This window comes from Manis javanica, chromosome 15 (genome assembly GCF_040802235.1).
Source record: "Manis javanica isolate MJ-LG chromosome 15, MJ_LKY, whole genome shotgun sequence".
Taxonomy (NCBI): Eukaryota; Metazoa; Chordata; class Mammalia; order Pholidota; family Manidae; genus Manis; species Manis javanica.
The window spans coordinates 82,393,709-82,407,870 of record NC_133170.1 but is presented as its reverse complement, the minus strand read 5'-3'; the positions used below and the strand labels follow the sequence as shown (position 1 = coordinate 82,407,870).

Sequence of the window (14,162 nt, the reverse complement as noted above, 5' to 3'; positions counted from 1 at the left end):
TGCATAACAGAGTACAGCTCCTTCTCCAAAGAAAGGTGACCTTGCCTGAAACAATCCTTTCTTTTCTTTTACTAATAACTTCCTTGTCCGGCCCTGTTTCTGCCTATAAAAGTCTTCCACTTTGTACAGCAATTCAGTTTCTTTTTACCTGCTGGATGGGAGGCTGCCTGATTCATAAATAAAGCCAATTACATCTTCAAATTTACTCCATTACATTTTGTCTTTTAACAGACTTGGTGGCAGAGGTGGGAGCTGAAGCAAACTCTGACAACTTTAGGGAAAATGAAAAACATAGGAGGGTACCACATGAACTCTTGGGTTCCCTCTTTCTCACCATTTCCAGGGGTCATAGGTAAGTTCTTGTTTTGAGCTCCACTTTTGCATCAAGCTCCCCATCTAACTGACTTTCCATAGTTACCTATTTGGTTGGGAACCTCAGACCTTGGTTTTGTCCCAAGATCCCCAGATTTCATGTTGGGAACTGCTGGTGGCAGCTACACTTCCCATCTGTTTGGAATCAGTCCACAGTTCCCATTCTTTGGGGGTCTTCTGGTTCAGTCCCACCCCCAGTTCCCAGATTCCATGTTGGGAATTGGTAGTTACCGGCCAGAGTTGGACTGGGTCTGACATTAAAACTGGACTGGGTCTGGAACTGGACTGGGTCTCACTTAAGTGGGACTGGGTTCAGCAGGTAAAAGCTATTGCTAAAGGGAATCTCAAAAGCAAAAAAAGCCACAAAATTGGTGGGCAAAGGTTGAACATTCAAAATCTGTTAGAGTAGCTCACCACCTAACCCAAAGACACCCATGTTATAAGTTGGTCACAGAATGGGTTGTATTGATATTAGGTCACTCACCAACCTTAAGAAATTTTCCACACAATAAGGTACACTGTAAACCACCACACAATCTCCAACACAGCAGCACATTCCTACTAGGGATTAATCTAGCTCCAAGAGACCCAGAGAGGCTTAGCTAAAAGAAGTAGAATTTTTTTTTTCTTTTCAAGTCATGTTTATTGATGTATACTTGACATTCAGTGAAAACCTCACCAAGCAATTTAATAAATGCAATTGCCACCATAATCAAGGTGTAGAACAGTTCCTCCCTCATGCGTTTTTGCAGCCAACCTCTCCCCGATCCCTAGGAATCCATTGGTCTGTTTTCTGGCCGAAGGGTCAAGTTTAATCATTAAAATGACCTATTATGGAAAAATGTGAAATCACATAAAACCAAGTTTTCTTTTTTTAAATTTATTTTTATTTTTTATTTTTTATTTTGGTATCATTAATCTACAATTACATGAAGAACATTATGTTTACTAGGCTCCCACTTCACCAAGTCCCCTCCACATACCTCTTCACAGTCACTGTCCATCAGTGTAGTAAAATGCTGTAGAATCACTACTTGTCTTCTCTGTGTTGCACAGCCCTCCCCATGCACCACTCCAACCCTATACATGCTAATCATAATGCCCCCTTTCTTTTTCCCAGCCCTTATCCCTCCCTTCCCTCCCATCCTCCCCAGTCCCTTTTCCTTCGGTAACTGTTAGTCCATTCTTGGGTTCTGTGAGTCTGCTGCTGTTTTGTTCTTTCAGTTTTTCATTGTTCTTATACTCCACATAAGAGTGAAATCATTTGGTACTTGTCTTTCTCCGCTTGGCTTATTTCACTGAGCATAATACCCTCTAGCTCCATCCATGTTGTTGCAAATGGTAGGATCTGTTTTTTTCTTATGGCTGAGTAATATTCCATTATGTATATGTACCACATCTTCTTTATCCATTCATCTACTGATGGACATTTAGGTTGCTTCCATTTCTTGGCTATTGTAAATAGTGCAGTGATAAACATAGGGGGACATCTGTCTTTTTCAAACTGGAATGCTGCATTCTTAGGGTAAATTCCTAGAAATGGAATTCCTGGGTCAAATGGTATTTCTATTTTGAGCATTTTGAGGAACCTCCATACTGCTTTCCACAATGGCTGAACTAATTTACATTCCCACCAGCAGTGTAGGAGGGTTCCCCTTTCTCCACAACCTCGCCAACATTTGTTGTTGTTTGTCTTTTGGATGGTGGCGATCCTCACTGGTGTGAGGTGATATCTCATTGTGTTTTAATTTGCATTTCTCTGATGACAAGTGATGTGGAGCATCTTCTCATGTGTCTGTTGGCCATCTGAATTTCTTCTTTAGAGAACTGTCTATTCAGCTCCTCTGCCCATTTTTTAATTGGATTATTTGCTTTTTGTTTGTTGAGGTGTGTGAGCTCTTTATATATTTTGGATGTCAACCCTTTATCAGATCTGTCATTTATGAATATATTCTCCCATACTGTAGGATACCTTTTTGTTCTATTGATGGTGTCCTTTGCTGTACAGAAGCTTTTCAGCTTGATATAGTCCCACTTGTTCATTTTTGCTTTTGTTTCCCTTGTCCAGGGAGATATGTTCATGAAGAATCACTCATGTTTATGTCCATGAGATTGTTGCCTATGTTTTTTTCTAAGAGTTTTATGTTTTCATGACTTACATTCAGGTCTTTGATGCATTTCAAATTTACTTTTGTGTATGGGGTTAGACAGTGATCCAGTTTCATTCTCTTACATGTAGCTGTCCAGTTTTGCCAGCACCATCTGTTGAAGAGACTGTCATTTCCCCACTGTATGTCCATGGCTCCTTTATCGTATATTAATTGGCCATATATGTTTGGGTTAATGTTTGGAGTCTCTATTTTGTTCCACTGGTCTGTGGCTCTGTTCTTGTGCCAGTACCAAACTATCTTGATTACTGTGGCTTTGTAGTAGAGCTTGAAGTTGGGGAGCGAGATCCTCCCCCACTTTACTCTTCCTTCTCAGGATTACTTTGGCTATTCGGAGTCTTTGGTGGTTCCATATGAATCTTTGAACTCTTTGTTCCAGTTCATTGAAGAATGCTGTTGGTAATCTGATAGGGATTGCATTGAATCTGTACATTGCTTTGGGCAGGATGGCCATTTTGACGATATTCATTCTTCCTAGCCAGCAGCATGGGATGAGTTTCCATTTGTTAGTGTCCTCTTTAATTTCTCTTAATAGTGTCTTACACTTTTCAGGGTATAGGTCTTTCACTTCCTTGGTTAGGTTAATTCCTAGGTATTTTATTCTTTTCAATGCTATTGTGAATGGAATTGTTTTCCTGATTTCTCTTTCTATTAGTTCATTGTTAATGTATAGGAAAGCCACAGATTTCTGTGTGTTAATTTTGTATCCTGCAACTTTGCTGAATTCCAATATTAGATCTAGTAGTTTTGGAGTGGAGTCTTTAGGGTTTTTTATGTACAGTATCATGTCATCTGCAGATAGTGACAGTTTAAATTCTTCTTTACCAAGCTGAATTCCTTGTATTTCTTTGTTTTGTCTAATTGCTGTGGCTAGGACCTCCAGTACTATGTTGAATAACAGTGGGGAGAGTGGGCATCCCTGTCTTGTTCCCAATCTGAGAGGAAAAGCTTTCAGCCTCTCACTGTTCAGTATGATGTTAGCTGTGGGTTTATCATATATGGCCTTTATTATGTTGAGGTACTTGCCCTCTATGCCCATTTTGTTGAGAGTTTTTATCATGAATGGATGTTGAATTTTGTCAAATGCTTTTTCAGCATCTATGGAGATAATCATGTGCTTTTTGTCCTTTTTGTTTATGTGGTGGATGATGTTGATGGACTTTCGGATGTTGTACCATCCTTGCATCCCTGGGATGAATCCCACTTGGTCATGGTGTATGATCCTTTTGATGTATTTTTGAATTCGGTTTGCTAATATTTTGTTGAGTATTTTTGCATCTACGTTCATCAGGGATATTAGTCTGTAGTTTTCTTTTTTGGTGGGGTCTTTGCCTGGTTTTGGTATTAGGGTGATGTTGGCTTCATAGAATGAGTTTGGGAGTATTCCCTCCTCTTCTACTTTTTGGAAAACTTTAAGGAGAATGGGTATTATGTCTTCTCTGTACGTCTGATAAAATTTCGAGGTAAATGCATCTGGCCTGGGGGTTTTGTTCTTGGGTAGTTTTTTGATTACTGCTTCAATTTTGTTGCTGGTAATTGGTCTGTTTAGATTTTCTGTTTCTTTCTGGGTCAGTCTTGAAAGGTTGTATTTTTCTAGGAAGTTGTCCATTTCTCCTAGGTTTTCCAGCTTGTTAGCATATAGGTTTTCATAGTAGTCTCTAATAATTCTTTGTATTTCTGTGGGGTCCATCATGATTTTTCCTTTCTCATTTCTGATTCTGTTGATGTGTGTTGACTCTCTTTTTCTCTTAATAAGTCTGGCTAGAGGCTTATCTATTTTGTTTATTTTCTCAAAGAACCAGCTCTTGGTTTCATTGATTTTTTCTATTGTTTTATTCTTCTCAATTTTGTTTATTTCTTCTCTGATCTTTATTATGTCCCTCCTTCTGCTGACCTTAGGCCTCATTTGTTCTTTTTCCAATTTCGATAATTGTGACATTAGACTATTCATTTGGGATTGTTCTTCCTTCTTTAAATATGCCTGGATTGCTATACACCTCCCTCTTAAGACTGCTTTTGCTGCATCCCACAGAAGTTGGGGCTTTGTGTTGTTGTTGTCATTTGTTTCCATATATTGTTGGATCTCCATTTTAATTTGGCTGTTGATCCATTGATTATTTAGGAGCATGTTGTTAAGCCTCCATGTGTTTGTGAGCCTTTTTGCTTTCTTTGTACAATTTATTTCTAGTTTTATACCTTTGTGGTCTGAAAAGTTGGTTGGTAGGATTTCAATCTTGTGGAATTTACTGAGGCTCTTTTTGTGGCCTAGTATGTGGTCTATTCTGGAGAGTGTTCCATGTACACTTGAGAAGAATGTGTATCCTGTTGCTTTTGGATGTGGAGTTCTATAGATGTCTATTAGGTCCATCTGTTCTAGTGTGTTGTTCAGTGCCTCTGTGTCCTTACTTATTTTCTGTCTGGTGGATCTGTCCTTTGGAGTGAGTGGTGCGTTGAAATCTCCCAAAATGAATGCATTGCATTCTATTTCCTCCTTTAATTCTGTTAGTATTTGTTTCAAGTATGCTGGTGCTCCTGTATTGGGTGTATATATATTTATAGTGGTTATATCCTCTTGTTGGACTGACCCCTTTATCATTATATCATTCTTTATCTCTTGTTACTTTCTTTGTTTTGAAGTCTATTTTGTCTGATACTAGTACTGCGAACACCTGCTTTTTTCTCCCTGTTGTTTGCATGAAATATCTTTTTCCATACCTTGCCTTTTAGTCTGTGCACGTGTTTGGGTTTGAATGAGTCTCTTGTAAGCAGCATATAGATGGGCCTTGCTTTTTTATCCATTCTATTACTCTGTCTCTTTTGATTGGTGCATTCAGTCCATTTACATTTAGGGTAATTATTGAAAGATATGTACTTATTACCATTGCAGGCTTTAGATTCATGGTTACCAAAGGTTTAAGGTTATCTTCTTTACTACCTTACTGTCTAACTTAACTCGCTTACTGAGCTATTATAAACACAGTCTGATGATTATTTCTCTCCCTTCTTATTCCTCCTCCTCCATTCCTCATATGTTGCGTGTTTTTTTCTGTGCTCTTTTTAGGAGTGCTCCCATCTAGAGCAGTCCCTCTAAAATATCCTGTAGAGGTAGTTTGTGGGGGGCAAATTCCCTCAACTTTTGCTCGTCTGGGAACTATTTAATCCCTCCTTCATATTTAAATGATAATGGTGCTAGATACAGTATCCTTGGTTCAAGACCCGTGTTTCATTGCATTAAATATATCATGCCATTCTTCTCTGACCTGTAAGGTTTCTGTTGAGAAGTCTGATGATAGCCTGATGGGTTTTCCTTTGTAGGTGACCTTTTTTTCTCTCTCTGGCTGCCTTTAATACTCTGTCCTTGATCTTTGCCATTTTAATTATTATGTGTCTTGGTGTTGTCCTCTTTGGTTCCCTTCTGTTGGGAGTTCTGTGTGCTTCTGTAGTCTGAGCAACTATTTCCTCCCCCAGTTTGGGGAAGTTCTCGGCAATTATTTCTTCAAAGACACTTTCTACCCCTTTTTCTCTCTCTTCTTCCTCTGGTACCCCTATAATGTGGATATTGTTCCTTTTGGATTGGTCACACAGTTCTCTTAATATTGCTTCATTCCTGGAGATCCTTTTATCTCTCTCTACATCAGCTTCTATGCGTTCCTGTTCTCTGGTTTCTATTTCATCAATGACCTCTTGCATCTTATCCATTCTGCTTATAAATCCTTCCAGAGACTGTTTCATTTCTGTAATCTCCCTCCGGACATCATCCCTTAGCTCTCGTATATTTCTCTGCAGCTCTGTCAGCATGTTTATGATTTTTATTTTGAATTCTTTTTCAGGGAGATTGGTTAGGTCTGTCTCTGCAGATCCTCTCTCAGGGGTTGTCTGAACTATTTTGGACTGGACTAAATTTTTTTGCCTTTTCATGGTGATAGCAGTGGCTGTAGGCAGGTTGTGGGTGTGTCAGCTGGGAGAAGAAAGTCCTTTTCTGCTTGCTGGATGCCTTGCCCTTCTCCGCTGCCTGTGTCAGTTACCCACACTCCTGGAGCAGCCACCGGATTAATCACCTAAGCTGCTGTGGGCAGGGTCTCCATCAGAGCAGTGCAGAGCCCTGTGGGGAGTGGCAGGCAATCCAGGTGCACTTCTCCGTGATAACAGTGCCCCTGCCAGGCAGCTGTGTGCCAGCAGCAGCCTTTGGGTCTGGCCCAGGCGGCTGTGCGTTGGGCTGGGATTCCGGTCAGCTGCTGGGAGCGTGGCTGCTCCCTCTGGCACTGCTGGAGGTGCACACAGGCCTCTCCCGTGCCCCCCTGGTGCTGCCACCGCTGGCACGCACGGGCCACTCCCTGGCCACTTGGTCGCTGCCACTGCGGGCTCGCGCAGACCTCTCCTGGGCTCCTCTGGCGCCAGAGCCGCCAGCATGCATGGACCGCTCCTGGGCTGCTTAGTCGCCACTACGACGGGCTCACACAAGCCACTCCTGGTCCCCTCTGGCACTGCTGGTGCATGCAGGCCACTTCCAGTCCCCTCCGGTGCCGCCGCCCCCCAGCGTGTGCTGCCACTCTCCCACTACTGGGCCAGTGTGTCTGGGTCCGCGCCAGCTGGGGGAACAACTGGCAGGCTGCTTAGTGCCATGAGGGGCTTCAGAGCTGCACTGCCACCCAGGGGGTTAGGGCACCTAAAGTTCCCCAGGATTCCCAGCTGCTGGCTAAGTGTGCTGGGACGACTTCATCCAGCTGTGAGGTCCCTGTCTCTTTAAGACTTGCAGAAAGCACTCGCTTTTCTTTTGTCTCAGGGGCGCCAGTTGCGGGGACCTGCCTGCAGGTTTTGCTTTTCCATTTCTCTAATATTCAGCACCTCATGCGCCTTGTGTCTGCACTCCGGGTGCGAATTTCTAGAGCTGGTTGTTTAGCAGTCCTGGGCTTTCACTCCCTCCCCATTCTGATTCCTTTCTTCCCACCAGGTTCTGGGTGGGTGAGTGTTCGGGTCCCGCCTGGCCGTGGTTAGTATCTTACCCCCTTTGTGTGATGTTGAGTTCTCACAGATGTAGATGTATCCTGGCTGTTGTACTGTATCCACTGGTGTCTCTTTTAGGAATAGTTGTATTTATTGTATTTTCATAAATGTATATGTTTTGGGAGGAGATTTCCACTGAGCTACTCATGCCGCTATCTTCCCGTGATCAGAAGTGGAATTTTTTAAAGAGTTAAGTGCCTCCACCTTCTCACATACCTCTTTATTTTATGTCTAAAAACTAGTTCCAGAAGCTGTAGATATCAACAAAAATGGCAAAATCTTACTAAAAACAACCTAGAATTACAATGGCCATTACAGGGAACATTCCAACTGGACAAGATCATTTATGTAAGAAGTACACTTGAAAGTAAGGATTCCTGAATTAAACAAATGGAACTGGATGCCTATTTTAATTGACATGCAAAAGCTTCCAAATGCTTCAAGATTCCAAAATAGCTTTATTTAAAAACTCAGTGCAAAAGACTAATGAAAAGTTAAAGACACGTAGGTACCTAAAACAAAAAATGGTAGAACTTATGTGCTCCTACTGTTCCCCTCTCTCCTTTATCTGAGTACTCATGCTTTATTCTTTGTCTGAAGTGCCTTTCCACTCTGAAGAGACTGTTGATAGTTATCTTTTAAAATAAAACTGCCTGAGGTTACAGCAATCCCCCTCATTGGTCAAAGGCCATACTTAGGACCACAGTTAAAGAATTTCCTAAACCTATGAAGGATTCCTACAAGTTTTTTGAGGAATTTAGAGTCATTATTGGGGCCTGCTGCTAGATCTTTGTCAGCCGTGTAGAAGTTGGTCGGACCCAGTAAAGCCCAAAATTGAATGCAGGAAGCAAAATGGCAAAACCCTGAGGATATCTGACATCCTTGATCTTCAGTATGTTCCCCTCATAGACCAGAAAAGCTTGCAAATTAGCAACTGATCTTTCACAAGTCATTCCTAGAGTCTTCCTTTTATTGTTGAACAAAGCCAATTAGATCTTCAAATTTACTCAGATGAATTTTGTCTTTTAACACCCCCCATGCCTAGGGTAGGGATTGGCACATAATAAGCACTTAATTAATTATTCTAAACATGTCCTTTTTCAATTCCAAATTCCAAATAAGGGGAGAAAGTGCAACTATGTGCTACATACAAAGATATTAACTATTACAAATTTATATCCTATAGACCAAAAGAGAATATAATACAAATAAGATTGTCAGATTTCAAATATCATGTTTTTGTGTTTATAGCACACATGCATATCATTGATGCTCATGTAGAGAACCAAATGTTTAAGAAAATTAAATTGGAATGAGGCCAAGGTATATCAGTAAATACAGATGTGAGAAATTTAAAGTTAGACTTTGAAAATAACATCTTACAAGGAAACTTGTAGCTCTCTGTATTTATTTTCCAAACGGAGAGTTCCAATTCTAATGAAAAATCAGTAAGATTTTCTGAATTGTTTTCACAATTCAACTTTTAAAAAAGTAATATAATTTTGAGAAATTGGGGAATCCTAGGTACTTTGTTTTTTTTAATACCAGACAAGGAGAAAGAAACAGCTTATAATATAAGGAAACAAGGTCATAAATTTAAAGGCATTAAAAAAAAAAAAAGAAAAGAGCTGTTTAGAATAATTGTCTAAATATCCATGCTAATCAACAAACGGGTTTGGCCTGAGTATGCTTTTTCTTCCCCAGCATATTTATATGTGTTAACGGAAAGTAGTTTTTTTTACCTGGCTCTGTTAAACTTCCTCAAGGCCAAAGTATACCTCAAAGAACAAATTCAACTAAGGCACAAAAGGGTGCAAAGCTACATGACCCAAAGAGATTTTAATCCGATTGCTGCTTTTATAGGTGCAGTTTGGAATTACTGGGCTTGTCCATACAGATTCCTGTTCCCCTCAGCCTGTCATTTGGTATCTAGCCAGGACACTAATGGTTTCTATAAGTAAAGCCACTACATTTAGTGAAATTAAAATGGAAAATGAATTAGCAATTGATCTTAAAGAACAGACCCATGACTAGGAATTAGCATACTCTGTGAGAAATTAAAAGTTTACTCCTGCCAAACAGAGAAATGGGCTACAACAACCAAAGTAACCATTTAGTTAAATTTTACCATCCAAATGGTGTTCTCTGTAAGAGCTCTCTGGAAACAATCCCCTTAGGTATGTTATGCATGAGACAGAAGTAGCGAAAAGTTTCTTCACCATTATCATTGACTCATGCTCATTAGTGACTTGTGATGGGAAAATTGTTTCCTGGGGAAAAAAACCAAAGATGAAAAATATTAGTATCCTTTAATATATTCAGCCCATCACATCATAATCACGGATATGATGGAAAGATTTCTCAAGACTACAAATCTGATACCTTTACAGGTAATCAAATGGAAACAGGGCTTTGAAAATTACATTAAATTAGATATCCACAGATGGGGCAGAGCAGAAAGGCAGAGACAGTTATCTAAGTAATTCAAGGCTAACATAATTTATTTCACAATGATCCACGGATTTGAGGCAAAACTGGAGTTTTACTATCACATACTTCCTTCCCTTTCACACACTCCTCAGAACCCACTGCAGTCTCTTTTACCCTCTCCATTCTACGCTGTTCTCTCCAGTCATCAAGTACACCCTGTCGCTGATCTCTTGTTCTTGTGTCACATCCTTGTACACCTCACATTCTCCCTCTTCTCCATCTGCCATAGCACTGTTTTCTTTCGGTTTTTCATCTATCTCTCCGTATCTGTCTTGAGCTCTTCTGTTTTTTCCACTTTTTCCGTCCCTTAAAAATTGCTCCTATCCCAGCATTCTGTCTGCAGTCCTTTCCTCCTTCCATAGCTCTCTCTCCTTGGGTAATCTCTTCTAGTCTCACTGCTTCAGTTACAGCCTATACACAGAAGACTTTAAGTCCTTATTTCTGTTCTGAGCCATACTACCATATGTCTGTTTTCTGCACATTTGTACCTAGACCACTTTGTAGATCCTTCAAACTCAGTTTATCTCTATCACCCTGATACCTGATTCCAGTTCTCAGACAAATGAATCAGCATCCACTCCAATCATACAAGATAGAAACAGAATCATCTTTGGATTCTCTCTCTCCTTCGTAATCCATATCCAATCACTAAATCCTATTAATTTTCTCTAAAAGAGTTCTCAAAACCGTTTTCTCCTTTCCCTTCTCACTGCCATTGCTCAGGACATAATCCTTATACCTTTTATTATTGCAGTATCCTGAGTGCTCTGTCAATAGTTCCTACCACTCAATCTGTCCTTCATATTGCCATCATTATTAACTTCAAACAATACAAATCATATCATGACGCTACACTTCATACAGGATAGAGTTCAAGTACCTTAGTGTGGCATTTGAGAACTGTCAAAATCTTATCCTTGTTTAGCTCTCCTGCCTCCTTTCCCCCCTTCTCCTCTCTCCCCCACTCCCTTATCCTCTCCTATTGCACCCTAATCTAGCCACAAGGAATTATTTATCTACTATTCTTCTACCATGTATTTCCACATCTTTGTGGTTTGCTTAAGCTAGAGTTCTACAGAATACTAAGGTTCTACAAAAAGTATCGATGCTAAGATTCCTTCTAAAGTTTATATATGTGTGTATGTGTATATGTATATATATGACATAGTAAATGACTTACATAAGTTGTTAAATGATTAGTCTACCATAAGAAATGGTGTGCCACATTAGCAATGCCATATTAGCAATGCCGACAGATGCATGAATCTTAGAAGTTTCTACTGTCATCTTACATACAGAACATTTGCTGATTGTTTTGTATCTTGAGTTATGATTTCAATGAAAGTTTGTCATATTTTATTGTGTACATATATTAACATAAAAATAAAAATTTGATCATTTTTGTTACAATTAATCTATGAGACTGCTTTTTGCTGTCTTCTTTAATCTTAGCACAAATGTCTCATGAACTCCAGCTGGTGTTGCCTCAATACATTATAATTTTAAAGTATTTTCCAAGTATTGATGAATTAGACTATTTTAAACTTAAGAACTTCTGTTCAAAGAGGCAACTCAAGAGTGGGAAAATATATTCTCAAGAAATATGTCCAACTAAGGACTCATATCCAGAATGTGTAAAGAACTCCTAAAATTCACTAAGAAAAAGACAGACAACCAAAAAGAAAAATGGGCAAAAGACATGAACAGACCTTCACAAAAGAGGATATCCAAATGGACAATACACAATGAAAAGGTGTTTGAACTTCCATCATGGAATGCACATTAACATCTTAATGAGATGATACTACACACCCACAAAAATGGCTAAAATTTTTAAAAATCAGAAAATATCAAATGTTGACAAGGATGCAGATCAATCAAAACTTTTAAAGCTGGTTGTAGGAGTGTAAACGGGGATAGCCTCTTTGGAAAATTGCTTGGTGGTATCTACTAAAGCTAAGCATATCCTATGACCCACATTCCACTCCTAAGGATACACCTGACAGATATGCATATATATGTGCACAAGAAGAATGTTCATAAAACTTTATTTGTAGCAGCCCCAAACTGGAAACTACCCAAATGCCCATCAAGAGAATGGATAAACAAATTGTGGTATATTCCACAATGGTATACTATATAGTGATGAAAATGAATACACTTAACACTATAGATGGCTCTATGACATGACATTACAGATGATACATAAAGTTTAGCAAAAAAACCAGATATAAATAAATACTATTGTATGATTTCATTTTATAAAGTACAAAAACAGGTGAAACTAATCTATGCTATTAGAAGTTAGGTTGGCAAGTCTCTATCTCACTCAAATTCAAATTATCTCCTATTCAAATTTTACTATTTTATACAGTTTTGACTGTTGAAGTTTTAATTATTCTTTTACTTAAAGGCAGATACTACTACAAATACCTTGAGATGAAAAAGAAGTCCCCAGAAGCTTTCTGTATCTAGATCTGGTTCTAGAATGTCTTTTGGACATGATTCTAAACATGATGTTGCTATATAATCTTGCTTCTTTGGTACACCATATGGTGGCAATGAATTATCAAACCATATATATTCAGTTATTTAAAAAGGAATATAATAAATTACTACTCTTGCATGTATGATAGGAACTTTAGTGCCAGATTATTATGGATCAAAAGCCAGGCTAAGGAATTTTGCTCTGTTCTGTAATCAATGGAAAGTCAGTGGGTTTGGGCAGGAGAGTAAGTAAAATAATTGTTTCAGGAAGAATAAGCTGTAGCAGAAGTAGGATTGAAGTTGAAGGAGAACTAGGTGTGTATGTGGTGTGAATGTGTAAAATCTTACAGAAAATTGCTTTTTGTACCCATAAATCCTGAGAAATTAAGGTTCTTTTGGGCAATTGGGTAATAGCTGGCATGGCATACATATATAGTAACTTATCAAAAACAGGCCAAAACTTAGAGGCAATACTTGAGTCATAACCATTAGTAAAATTAAATAACCTGAAAGTATAAAGACATCGACTTTAAATATAGAATCTAAAAGGCCATTTGTAGTAATGAAAATCAATGTTTGGAAAGGGCCTCCAGAATTCTGCTACTTCCCTATTCTCCAGGGAATTTTTTTCTCAGCTCAGCTAATCTAATACTTAAGGGTCATCCTTAATGTTTTTAAAAATGTATAATACATGAATATACTGTAGTTTGATCCTAGAAAAACACTATTATAAATTATTTATTAAGATAATGTGCTAATGACTTAAGTGATGTTTGATGGCTTAGCTGTCAAGCTATGTGACCTAAGGCAAGTTACTTCACTTCTTTGAGCTTCAGTTCCTCTTTAATGTGAAATTTAAATGAAATAATAATATAAAGCCTTGGCACAGTGCCCAGTACATGGTAAGTCTGAATGAATGTTAGCTTCTATAATTATTATTATTGTTGTTTTAAGTATTAAATAGCAAAATAATGCAGTCACTTAAAATGTACAAGAAGTAGTTCATGCAGTCCAAATGACAAAGATCTGTTTATGTCAAAAGTCAACTTATTAATTTACAGTGAGAAGAATAACTACCAGGCTTACGGCAATTCATATACGCAGCTCAGCATTTCCCCCCAGGAAGGAAGCACACTTAAGAAACCAAATGAGATCAGGAGGCTATTTGATGAGTATATTGAATTTGAGCCAGAAAGATGATTACTTTCGCTCTGCCTTAATTCTCCTGCAACCTTAATCTTTCCTATTTCTACAGCTTAATATTTCTAAAACAATTTTATTATTCACTGTCATGATCAAACCCACTGACTTTCCATTGATCGCAGAATAGAGTATAAATTCCTTAGCCTCACTTTTAAGATCCTTAATTTGTCCCCAAAGTTCCTATTTAATAGTATTCTCTACTTCTGTCCATCGTGGAACTCCACTCCAGCAAGGATGGGTTCTCCACTGTTCTCTAAAACACGCCATGCTTATTTGATTCTGAGACAAAGCATATCCTAGGTTTTCCTGATGGAATTCTCTCCCTTCTATCCAAATCCTTTTCATTATTCAAGGTCCACCTTAAATCACATCTCATTAATGAGGAATATACAAACCATTCCAGACTACACAAAATCTCTAAACTCCTATGATTTGTAT

The 14,162-nt window shown here is 38.7% G+C and overlaps 1 protein-coding gene across 9 annotated transcripts in view; it reads right to left on the bottom strand.

Annotated features, from left to right (window-relative positions):
• The window catches only part of HORMAD2 (HORMA domain containing 2), a 116,035-nt gene that overhangs the window by 94,483 nt on the left and 7,390 nt on the right, over positions 1 to 14,162 (bottom strand). For all 9 annotated transcript variants that reach the window (XR_012125614.1, XR_012125616.1, XR_012125615.1 and 6 more), the window contains one exon: positions 9,673 to 9,814. Coding sequence is in view for 4 of the 9 variants with exons in the window: in XM_073222906.1 (XP_073079007.1) it covers positions 9,673 to 9,814 (142 nt within the window). In the remaining 5 variants the exon portion in view is untranslated. The remainder of the gene's footprint in view (positions 1 to 9,672; positions 9,815 to 14,162) is intronic.